The sequence below is a fragment of the Staurois parvus genome, unplaced genomic scaffold (assembly GCF_062004578.1).
Source record: "Staurois parvus isolate SC_StPar_1 unplaced genomic scaffold, SC_StPar_1.0 ptg000233l, whole genome shotgun sequence".
Taxonomy (NCBI): Eukaryota; Metazoa; Chordata; class Amphibia; order Anura; family Ranidae; genus Staurois; species Staurois parvus.
In genome coordinates, this window is record NW_028318029.1 from 3,625,960 (window position 1) to 3,638,794 (window position 12,835).

At 39.6% G+C, this 12,835-nt stretch overlaps 1 protein-coding gene across 1 annotated transcript in view; it reads left to right on the forward strand.

Annotated features, from left to right (window-relative positions):
* The window catches only part of STK24 (serine/threonine kinase 24), an 85,804-nt gene that overhangs the window by 59,580 nt on the left and 13,389 nt on the right, over positions 1-12,835 (forward strand). Inside the window, exons 9-10 of the mRNA XM_089679974.1 lie at positions 2,448-2,516; positions 5,427-5,563. Of these exons, the coding sequence (XP_089536100.1) occupies positions 2,448-2,516; positions 5,427-5,563 (206 nt within the window). The remainder of the gene's footprint in view (positions 1-2,447; positions 2,517-5,426; positions 5,564-12,835) is intronic.

Below are 12,835 nucleotides of genomic sequence, written 5' to 3' on the forward strand. Positions count from 1 at the left end.
TTTGGGGAGCCATGTCATCTGCTGGTGTTGGTCCACTGTGCTTCATTAAGTCCAGGTTCAACGCAGCCGTCTACCAGGAGATTTAGGAGCACTTCATGCTTCCTTCCGCAGATGAGCTTTATGGGGATGCTGACTTCATTTTCCAGCAGGACTTGGCACCTGCCCACACTGCCAAAAGCACCAAAACCTGGTTCAATGACCGTGGGATTACTGTGCTTGACTGGCCAGCAAACTCGCCTGACCTGAACCCCATAGAGAATCTATGGGGCATTGCCAAGAGAAAGATGAGAGACATGAGACCGAACAATGCAGAAGAGCTGAAGGCCGCTATTGAAGCATCCTGGTCTTCCATAACACCTCAGCAGTGCCACAGGCTGATAGCTTCCATGCCACGCCACATTGAGGCAGTAATTGCTGCAAAAGGGGCCCAAACCAAGTACTGAGTACATATGCATGCTTACACTTTTCAGAGGTCCGATATTGTTCTATGTACAATCCTTGTTTTATTGATTGCATGTAATATTCTAATTTTTTGAGATTGTGGATTTGGGGTTTTCTTGAGCTGTAAGCCATAATCATCACAATTATGATAAATCACAGCTTGAACTACCTTGCTTTGCATGTAATGAGTCTATCTCATATATTAGTTTCACCTTTTAAGTTGCATTACTGAAATAAATGAACTTTTGCACGATATTCTAATTTTTTGAGTTTCACCTGTAATTACAAAAATACATATACAGTATATTTTTTATGTATTTTAAAGAAGGATGGGAAGAGACCTGTGCTATATTGGCAGGAAAACAGGAGGTTGGTATTGTGAGTGCCTGTAAAAAAAACCCCATATATCCCCTTAAAAAATCATCCAAGAATGATAAGATTGGGCTGTTTTTTGTCACCCATAAAATTATAATGGTTATTGGCAATTTATGGCTGAAATCATGATTATAGTATGCCCATGGGTACCGTTAATACATACAAACAGGGAGGCTAGGCTCCACTTCAGATTTCTCTTTTGTTCATTGAACAACATACAGTAGCTTTCTCATTTCTTTATGATTGTTATACTGCCACCTGCAGGAGTAGGCCACTTGAGGGGAAATTTGCCAAAACTGGTGCACAGAGAATCTGGTGCAACTCTGAATAGAAACCAGTCAGCTTCCAGGTTTATTGTCAAAGCTTAATGTGAGATGCTGATTGGTTACTATGCACAGCTGCACCAGATTCTGTGTGCAACAGCTTTAGTAAATCTCCCCCTGAGGTTTCTCCTGTTTGTGAACCTGGCAGACCAACTGATCCAGGATGTTGTGTATGTGTGCGCTGCGGCATTGAATACCAGCTCTCTGGACTCTAGGTCTCTGCTGTAGTTCTTTGCGTGCTCCTCTGACTCATGTGTTGGTCTGCAGACCATTCTTCCAAAAAAGGTTTTAGCTGAGCTTCTCATACCTTGAATACACTTGTTTTGGGTCAGATCATTAAGAATCTCACAGGGGGCAAGGTTACCTTCCTGCCTCATACCAAGACGTTAACGACCCAGTGAGGCCCTACCCTTTTCTGTTCATAAGCAAGCAATCAGACTGTCGCATACAGACAGCTTTTCCTACAGAGCAACAAAAGGTAGAAATGGTTGCGTCATCTACTTGTAACTTAAGCTTTACATATTTGATGTATCTCTGAATGTTAGCATTAGGTGTAGGTTTCTGCAGGCAGAGATTTAATGTCTTTACTTTAGGTTCTATATTGCAAATTTTTGTTTTTGCCCTTCCCTCTAAGGGTCCTGCTTGTAGACATCCCAATTGTAAACCTAAGTTTGTCAATAACTGAAAGGGGAAATAGGAATTTTTCTGTGCGCTCTGTAAAATTATTTTCTGAGTTTGTTGACTTGCATAGATCCCATCTGTTTTTGATGATTGTTACCTCTATAGGTTGGAGTGCTTTTCTCCCGTTAACTGCTTATTCACTAACTGAGCTCTTCATCAAGTGAAGTTTGGCTATCAGCAGTGGCCCCTCCTAGGATGAGCTTTTTTTTTTTTTTTTGTTCTGTACCTAATGTCCTATACCTACAGGTAGCAGTAAAACCCAATCATCAAGAACAGAGAGACCTATGTTGAATTCGGAAAAAATTATTTTTATGACGAGTACAAAAAGACTCGTGTTTTTGATTGCCTGTATTCTGTAGTTTGAAGACCTGATTTTTTTTCCTTACTCCTCCCCATAATCTGTTTAATAACATTCCCCATCATGATGCTCCGTGCTGGAGATAACTTAACAAATATTCCCCTTTGACAGTCACTAGCCAAAACTTTGCATGGCTGTTGGCTCTCAATCTCGGCTGTCACTGACAATTGGGAACCAATTAGAGTGGTTCCTGATCATGCTATTACTATGTATACATAAAAACATAATAATATATGTTCCTTCTTCTCTGCTTTTTATTTTTTCAAAAGGTGAAAGACATCCAGAAAAGGCCACAATCACAGTGCTTGTCTACAATTATGACACCTTTATTTAATGAGGTATGTAATGTGATCACTGCTACTGGCAAAGAATGTGGACATTTATTATTTTCTTACTTCCTTGGGTGTAAGGTTGGAATACACACCACAGCAGCACTGCATGTACATACCTCCTACTGGCTTGTGGCCTTACAGAGGTATTTGTTTAATTTACAATATGAATTCTCTGTGCTAAAATAAGGTCTGTCTTGGAAAAGTGAAGCTGGCCATATTCATGGTGATTACTTCATTGGAAGCTGGGTCCCTGATGTTAAAATGCTCTAGCATACTCTATATGTGACAGGTCTGTACTTTATGATTGTAGAAGCACAGCAAACAAATGTAGATTCGAAATCAGATTTTCAATTCTGTCCTTGCAAGTAACAGAAGGCACATTGATTCATCCAGACAAGTTCAGCGTTGGTTGCCTGTAACTGCAAATTAGGTTTGAATCTGCCTCCTCTGACTGATAACCCTCAATGTAAGATCATACTAACGCTAAATATACATTTCTTTTTTTATTAATTTGGTAACACACCTCTGGGGCGGGAAAAAGAACATGCTTTTTACACTAATGTTACTCCAAGATGTTGCTTTCACTCACAGTGGTTATGTACATACAGTGTGTATGTATACACTATATTGCTAAAAGTATTGGGCAAGCCCTCCAAATCATTGGATTCAGGTGTTCCAATCACCTCCATGGCCATAGGTGTATAAAGTCAAGCACCTAGGCTTGAAAGAATGGGTCGCTCTCGGGAGCTCAGTGAACTTGGTTCCAGTGAAGGGAACTCTTAAGGCATCATCATACCAAGACATTTTGGACAATTTCATGCTCCCAACTTTGTTGGAACTGTTTGGGGATGGCCCCTTCCTGTTCCAACATGACTGCGCACCAGTGCACAAAGCAAGGTCCATAAAGACGTGGATGAGTGAGTATGGGGTGGAGGAACTTGACTGGCCTTCAGAGTCCTGACCTCAACCTGATAGAACACCTTTGGGATGAATTAGAGCGGAGACTGTGAGCCAGGCCTTGTCGTCCGACATCAGTGCCTGACCTCACAAATGAATGGTGAAACATTTCCATAGACAAATTTCTAAACCTTGTGGACAGCCTTCCCAGAAGAGTTGAAGCTGTTATAGCTGCAAAGGGTGGGCCAACACAATATTGAACCCTATGGACTAAGACTGGGATGCCATTAAGTTCATGTGTGTGTAAAGGCAGACGTCCCAATACTTTTATATATAGTATATGCATATACTGTATACAGGAAAATTGATTTGACTACAACTATAACAGCCTTTTTACATATATATTACACTTCTCAAAATGTCCTTTTTTTTCAGTAACTTATTGACCTCTATAAAGAGATCCTGTTCTTTTCCTATGCATGTCCTTTTCCCCTGCCACATATATTTCCCTTCCGTTCTCTCCCTTAACTTGCTGTTCAGCTGCCAGGAGTGAGAGAAAGGTATGTATTTACTGGGGAGAGGTGGGAGGAAATTAAAGTATAACTAAAGGAAATATTTTTTTGTTTTTGTTTTGGATAGACTACGGATAAGACTGATAAGTCCCCTGTCGGGTTTTATTGTTGTCTGTGCCCCCATTAGGGAGATTCACCGTCTATATATGTCTTATTTACCGTTATCATTGAAAGAGAAATTAAAAGAAAATCCCAAAATTTGGGTTGTCCCGAGAAAAGGCAAAATCTTCCAATGGGGATACTAATTCTGGTGACTTGCGGTGGGGGGTGGGTCAAGAAATTCCCTTAATTTGCAGAGATTTTCTCTCACTTCCTTTATGGCTATGCGACAGGAAGTGAAGAGCCATCTCCCCAATAGGTTACAGATGGCGAAAAACATCCGACAGGGGTTTTAACCCTCCCATTCCTCTATCCAAAATGAAAAAAAATGTTTTGCCAATAGTTCTACTTTAACCTATTCAGAATGATAGAGATACATCCTAAAAAAAACTTCGATAACATTTTTAGGACACATCTCTAATGTTCATCTCGTCTCCCACAGCTGCCGATTTTATCATGCCACTACTACCACTCTCTACCACTCTCTACCACTCTCTACTACTCTCTACTACTACTTCTATCAAAATGACAGCTAGACAAGGCTATTCTATACGCAGCAGGAGCGGCTGTAAGAATGCAGCTACTCCTTTGTAAAAAGACACTCGAAGATAGCCTGCCAGTGTCATTGAGTAATAATGTAACTGTGCTATTTCATTTTATTTACTATTCCATTTATATGTAAATACAATATTTGTGACATTGATCTGTTTGACATCAGTTTAAGAATCCTTGCTAATTTTTTCTTTTTAATAAAATTTATTTACTTTACCTCCTTTTAAACTCTACATTAACTGTAATTCATTAACTAACTTCCCATAGGTATTATTTTTCTGCTGATTTTGATTTATTTTTTTTTAAGTGTCTATTTTTGATGTTATGTGACTACTTTTTAAACTAACACTGTTCAAAACAAAAAAATTAAATGTTTTTTTTTTTACATATTTTTATTTCCAGATTCTATGGAAAATAAAATAACTTTTGCAAAACAATACTGCCAAGCAGTTTTTGTTTATTACTTTATCTTAAATAATGGCAAAGTTATCCACATATAACCAAGCCCATAGTGGAAATGTAAACATTTCCCTAGTTCATAAGGGGTATAGAGGTACAAGAACTGAAGTGGCTAAAGCCTGCCTATGCATAGAAAAGCAAAACGTATTGCTCTTCTATGTAACGGCAAAGCACAGGTTCTTTTTTTTTTTTTTTTTTTTTAAGTCAATCAGTGCTCATGCATCTATTTTGGAGGGTAAGAGAAAGATGTGTAGTATTTTGACATTTTACCCTTCAGCTATTTGATTGTGTATGGGTGTGTGAATAGTAATAGCCGTGTCCATTTTTTTTCTATTAGTTAAAAGAAAGGAGTCAAGCATCCGGTGGCAATGTAGGGTCCATAGAGGAACTGTATGGTGCGATTTACTTAGCAGAAGAGGCCTGTCCAGGCATCTCTGACTCAATGGTGGCAGAGCTTCTCATGCGACTTCAAAGGTAAAAATATACATTATCATACTAGAGAACTGGGGGAATTCAAAATATAGTGGATGTGTATAGTGCTATTTTCATGGATTGACTCTGACTTTAGTCTGTTGACAAACCACAAAAACATTGTAGAATCATCCTTTGTGCAAAAAAGCTCTAGATTCAGATTCTATTTCCAGTTGAGCAATCGAAGTGAAGGAGGGCTGCAGTTGGCATTCTGGTTAGTACATGATGAACAAAATGATTTATATTGATGGTTTGGGTGTAAAACAGCTTGGGCATACTGAGTTGTGGGGCAATCTTAAGGAAAACTCACAACCTGACCACAAAAACATAAATGTAGAAGCTGGCAACGCTAAATCCCAGGAGCCTAAACAAGGGCACGGACAAATGACGGATTTTTCTGGATTTGGGAAATCATCCCCTAGGTGCCTCCTGTATTACCATATCCCACTTTGTGAGCTCTCGTTAGGATTCTTTAACTCTAAAATCCGCTCTTTCACTGCTTTCCAATAGCACAGATAGAAGCAGTGCATCCGGATTGACCCAACCTTGGTGACAACTTGGGAGCTGTCCTCTACGGCCTGTAATGTTGCTTCAGGCACTGGATCCTGAATGGGTGCTCACCTTTTATATTTTGTGTAACGTGTTGTAGTCCACTACAAGATGTTATACAGGTCCTGGGCCATAGTCCATTGCTATGGAACCCTGACCCAGAAGACCCCTTTGGGGATATGCTTAATGTGACTTGCGAAGCCTGGAATTTAGAATCATGAATTGGTAAGAGGTGGTCCCCATGTTCCCTTGACTGTTACTGTAAAAACTGTGGTTATGTTTGGAAACTGATCACTTTGCAGTGTAAAGTTTTCAAACTTGGCACTAAAATTTAACCAATTAGAACTTGCCTATTGCCCTTTTAAGGTACTTGGGTGCTTCCTTCCACCCTTTCGTCACAGGACAGTCTATACCTGGGCTTTTTTTTTTTTTTTCTTGCTAATAGGTAAGTATGACAGTTCTGTTAATTTAATGCGACTTTGATGTGACTTTACACTCTCCTGGCACTCAAGTAGCATCAAAGTCGCATCAAAGTCAATACTTTCCTATTGGCAAAAAATACATGCAAGACGCAGCGTGTTCAAAAACACAAAATGCATGAATCCCAACACAGAGGTGTGAACCTAGCCTACAAGGGCACTTACAGCAAGTAGCCTGAACTCTGCTTTTTTTTTTTTTGTTATGAATTCATTAAACATGCTACAGGAGAGAAGGTTTTATTTCTACATCGTAATATTCTGGAACTCCTCAGGAGCCTGTACCACTTCCAGTTCAGTGCTTCCTTTTGGCACAAGACTTGGGCTACAAACCTCACTAAGTTTTCCCCAAAGCCTTGTACCTCATAAAGGGGCACGAGGGGGGGGGGGGGCGGCACAGCTGTTAGGGTTTAGTTTTCCTCTCTCTGGGTCACAGATGTCCCTAACCTGAGGGTTCAACCAGTGGTGTCAAAGGGGTACAAAATAGAGTTGAACACTCTACACCCTTGCCACTTCTTTCAAAATCAACCAGAAACTACCCAAGGACAGTTAGATTCTGGGCTTAAAATTCCTCAACAAATACCTTCAGGTTCCAAATTTGTGCATTAAACCACAAGGTCGGTAACTGCTTTCCTAAGACGGTAAAACCTGTCATCTGTAGACATCCAGGATGCCCATCTACATATTCCCAATTTTCTACCTCATCTGCACTTTTTGTGTTTGAAGTGGCAAACAACCATTTCTAATTTGTTGCACTGCTCCTCAGCCTATGCTCTGCTGCCAGATTATTCACAAAGGTCCTTGCATGTCTCAGAATTTAAGGTATCCAAGCCACAGGTATAATCCTTCTCTACTGAAGTATTTATTTCCCTTACATCTGTCTGAAAACAGCCATAGGACTATTCAGATGTTCCATGCCTTTGGTTGGGTAAGCAATTCCCAAAAATCTACTATCCAGCCTTTTATTCACCAGGATTACTCGTGCCTGGTCCTGGCCGCACTCTAAGCAAAGGTTTTTCTTTCCAGAACCAAACATTATTTCTCTCTGAACTCGCACTCAAAATTTTAGATCAAATTTCATTTGAGACCTCTCCAGCACAACACCTTATCAACCTGGAACAGATCTACTCAACATCCTGGAGCTCAGAGCTATACAAATGGTTCTGCAATATTGGATGCCCCCTTCTACAAGGACACCTAATCAGTCAGACAATACCACAACTGTGGCATACATCAGCCATCAAGGGGGCCACCAGGAATCATTCAACCTTGAAGGAAGTAAGCAGATAATATCCACATCCCAGAAGTGGACAGGTGAAAAGTACAGTTAGGTCCATATATATTTGGACAGAGGCACAATTTTAGTTTTTTTTTAGGTATTTACCAAAACATATTCAAGCTATAGTTATATAATGGATATGGGCGGAAAGTGCACACTCTCAGGTTTAATTTGAGAGTATTTACATCTAAATTGGAGGAAGGGTTTAGGAATTACAGCTCTTAAGAGTAGCCATCCCACCATTTTCAAGGGACCAAAAGTAATTGGACAATTGAATATAATCATAAATAAAATGTACATTTTTAAAATTTTGTTGAGAATCCTTTACTGGCAATTATTGCCTGAAGTCTGGAACCCATGGACATTACCTAAGACTACGTTTCCTCCTTTCTGATGCTTTGCCAAACTGTAGCTGTTTTCAGTTGTTGTTTGTTTGTGTTACTTTCTGCCTTTTAGTTTTGCCTTCAGCAAGGTAAAATGCATGCTCAATTGGGTTGAGATCAGGTGATTGACTCAGCCATTGCAGAATATGCCACTTCTTTTCCTTCAAAAGTTCCTGGGTTGCTTTTGCAGTCTGTTTTTGGTCATTGTCCATCTGTACTGTGAAGCACTGTCCAATCAACTTTGCTCCATTTGGCTGAATCTGGGCCGACGGTATATCTTGAAACACTGCAGAATTCATCCGGCTGCTTCTGTCACCTGTCACATCATCAATAAACACCAAGGACCCAGTGCCACTGGCAGCCATGCATGCCTATGCCATCACACTGCCTCCACCATGTTTTACAGATGACGTTGTGTGCTTTGTTTTTTTTTTTATTTAAATATTTATAAAATTTTTCATGTTAATACAAAAACCCAAAAAGGTAAATAATTCTCATACAAATAGACATTTATAGCATTTCTACCTTTCCCTTACTAAAAACTTTTTTCTTTCCCATCCCACTACCCCCCCTTCCCGCCCCTCATCCCCCCTCCTCCCCCTCTGCAGACTCTAGCCCATTCTAATCTCTTGAGGCTTATTAAATTTTTTGCTAACATCCTAGTTCATATTTTCCTATATTTCTCTTTCAATCCTGCTCTTTCCCACTTTTCCCATCTCCTAATATAAACTCTCATCCTATCTTCCTGCATATGGTATGATCTTTCCATTCTACTTATCTGGTTTACTCTGTTAATCCAGTCTTCCTCCTTCGGTACCTCAGCTTTCCACCAAAACCTGGGTATCAACCCTTTCGCCGCATTCAAGAAGTACCAAATACCTGAATCTTTATATTTATTTACAGATGTCTCCACATTGTGTAGGAGGCACGTCGTTGGGTCTAACCCTATGTCAATTTCAGTTATTTCTTCAATCAGTTTGACTATTATCTTCCAAAAAGCCTGGATTTTCGGACATTCCCACCATATGTGAAACACCGTGCCTATCTCTCCACATCCTCTCCAACACATATTTGAGTTTTCCCCATTCATCTTGTGCTCTACACTCGGTGTAATGTGCCATCGTGTCACACACTTATAATTAACCTCAACCTCTCTCATACTAACATTATCGTGTATCAATCTAAACATCTTTCTCTGTCTATCTTCATCAAACCCAACTCCCATATCCCTTTCCCATTTTGTGATAAAAGTTAACTTTGTGTTTGTGTCTAATTCTGTGAGTATTCTATACACTTTTGAAATACCGTGCTTCCCATCCCTTCGTGTCTCTAACAACCTTTCAAACATATTCCACTCCTGTTTTATTCTCAGGGGTTTCGGTAGATTTCCAATAAAACATTTCAATTGATGATATTTCCACTCATCTATTCTAATAAAAATATCTCCCTTCTTCTCTATTAAATCTTTAAGTGATCTCAATTCCCCCTCCACCAAAACATCTCTCAGTTGGGTATCCTCCTTTCTAAACCATCTCCCTGATATCTTATTCTTTCCAGGGGGAAAGTACTCAGTATTTGTGAGAGGCATTAATATAGAAATAAATTCCCATTTCATGTTTCTGTGTAAATTGTCCCATACCCTAAAAACATTTAAAGTGTAAACACTTGTGCTTTCTTTAATTCCCCTGAACTGTGGTGGAACCCATATCATCTGACTCAATCTAATGCCACTAAGATCATTTTCAATTGTTACCCAACTTTTCCCCTTATGGTTAAATGTCCAGTCATATATTCTTGCTAAAACCACTGCTTTATAGTATCTCTTGACATCTGGTAGACCCAATCCCCCTTTCTCTTTAGTCCTACTCAATGTTTCATATGGGTCCATCTAGGTTTTTTATTCTTCCATATGTATCTTGTTAACATTTTTTTCATTATCTTAAAGAAGGCTTCTGGAATTTTAATTGGTACCATTTGAAATCTATACAGTATTTTAGGCATAATTACCATTTTGACTAGGTTTATACATCCTATCCAGGATGGATTTCCTCCTTCTAGTCTTTTTAAATCTTCCCTGATCTCATTTATCAAAGAGATATAGTTTAATCTATACAAATGCTTAGATGAGGCAGTGAGTTTTATTCCTAGGTATTTTATCTCTTTTTCTCTCCATTTAAAGGGGAATTCTTTTTGTAGTTTTTCTTTTTCATTCTTTGATATATTAATATTCAGGATCTCTGTTTTCGTTGGATTTATTTTTAAATTTGATAGTTCACCGTACTCCTTCAGAATCTTCATTATATTTGGGAGAGTTATTCGGGGATTCCCCACATAGAACAATAAGTCGTCCGCAAAGGCCGCTACTCTATGTTCTATGGATTCTATCTGAATTCCCTTTACCGATCCACTATTTCTTATTATTGACAACAGAGGTTCGAGTGACAATACATATAGCAGAGGGGACAGTGGACAACCCTGTCTTGTACCATTAGACATTCCAATGGGTTCTGATCTCTCCCCATTTACCGTGATGATTGCAGTAGGCTCCCTATATAATTTACTTATCCACTCTCGCATTCTATCACCTATCCCCAGCACTTTTAAGTTGTCCATCATAAAGCCCCAGTCCACTCTATCAAATGCCTTCTCTGCATCAATTGACAAGAGCACCACCGGGGCTTTCCCTTTTCTACTTTTCTGAATAAGCATCAGGGTTCTCAAGCCGTTATCTCTACCTTCTCTCCCCGGTACAAAGCCCACCTGGTCTCCATGGATCCATTCAGGCATCAGATCCCTCAACCTGTTTGCTAACACCTTTGCATACAGTTTAGTGTCAGTGTTCAATAGTGAGATAGGTCTATAGCTGGAGCACTGAGATGGATCTTTTCCCTCTTTGTGAATAAGTACTACATGGGCCTGCAGGGATTCTCTCCTCATTTCCATCCCACCTCCCAGAGCATTCATATATTTCTCCAGCTTGGGTAACAGTACTTCACTAAATTTCTTATAGTACTTAACTGTGTAGCCATCCGGGCCTGGGCTTCCCCCCCCCCCCTGTGCTTTTTAATGCTATTTTAATTTCTTCCTGGGAAATTTCTGCGTCTAGGGAGTTCAACTGTGCTTCACTTAGTTTTGGTAATCCCGCATTTTTTAAGTATGTCATCTTTTTTTCATTAATTCCCTCTTGAGCTTCTTTTAGAGGGCCTTGCGGACTAATATTATATAACTTTTTGTAATACTCCGTAAACACTTTAATAATCTCTTTATTTGAGTGGACCAACTCCCCCTTTGAACTTTTTATCTTTTCTATATAGTTCCTATTTTTCTTTTTATTCAGAGCTCTCATTAGATATCTTCCTGGTCTGTCTCCCCATCTATATCTCTCGTTCAAAACCCTGTTGTATACTCTTCTCTTCTCCTCATCCATCAACCTCTCTAGCTCATCTTTTTTATCCAGCAACTTCTGTTTCGTATCTTTTGTTATTTTCTTCTTATGGATCTGCTCCAAGTCCAATATTTCTTTTAAGAGCCCATTGACCCTCTCTCTTCTTTCCTTTTTCTTCCTTGCTCCTGCCGCAATCAAGATTCCTCTTATGAATACCTTGTGGCTTTCCCAGACTGTAGCTATCGATACTTCCTCTGTTTTGTTCTCCTTAAAGTATACCTTAATCTCTTTCTCGATTTTCTGAACTACATCCTTATCCAGAAGAAGAACCTCATTTAACCTCCACCCTAATCCTCCAGTCCACCTTCTTCCCCATCCCATTTTCATTATGACCGGAGCATGATCCGAGAACGTCCTTGTCTCTATGTCAATTTTAACCAGATGATCTATAAGTTGATGGTCTATTAAGATGTAATCTAATCTCGAGTATATCTCATGTGCATTAGAGAAGAAGGTATAGTCTCTGTCTTTCATATGCGTTATTCTCCAGATATCCACTAGTTGATATTCATGCATCACTTTTTTCAAAGCTCTCAGAGACCTACTCCCCTCTCTTTGCACGGAAGAGGTATTATCCTTTTGTGGGTCCATACAGAAATTTAGGTCTCCTGCTACTATCAAGCGCCCCTTTTTAAATTCCATGAATTTTCCCAACAGACCCTTCATATACATCTCCGGGTTTTTATTAGGGCAGTATATATTGGCTAAAGTACACTCAATCCCCTGAAGTCTACCTTTTAAGAATAAAAACCTCCCCTCCGGATCGGTTCTTCTATCCTCTAGCTCAAATCTCATATTCTTTGAAAAACCTATTGCAACCCCTTTTGCTCTTTTAATTGGAGAATCTGCATAATACCATGTTGGGTAGTGTTTGGATTTCAATTTCACGTTTGCCTCTATCTCAAAGTGCGTCTCCTGTAAAAATACCACTGACGTAGCCCTATGATGTAACTCATTAAACAACCTAAATCTCTTCCCTGGACAACTCAGCCCGTTCACATTATAGGTTATAAACTGTATTTCTTCCATCTTTCCCAGTTAACTCCATCTCTCTTCCAAATTGCCTCTTCCTCTTTATCCCTTCTGTCATGCAGAGTGTTGACCCAATACCTCCTCCCCTCCCTCACTCCAACCCGACTCCCA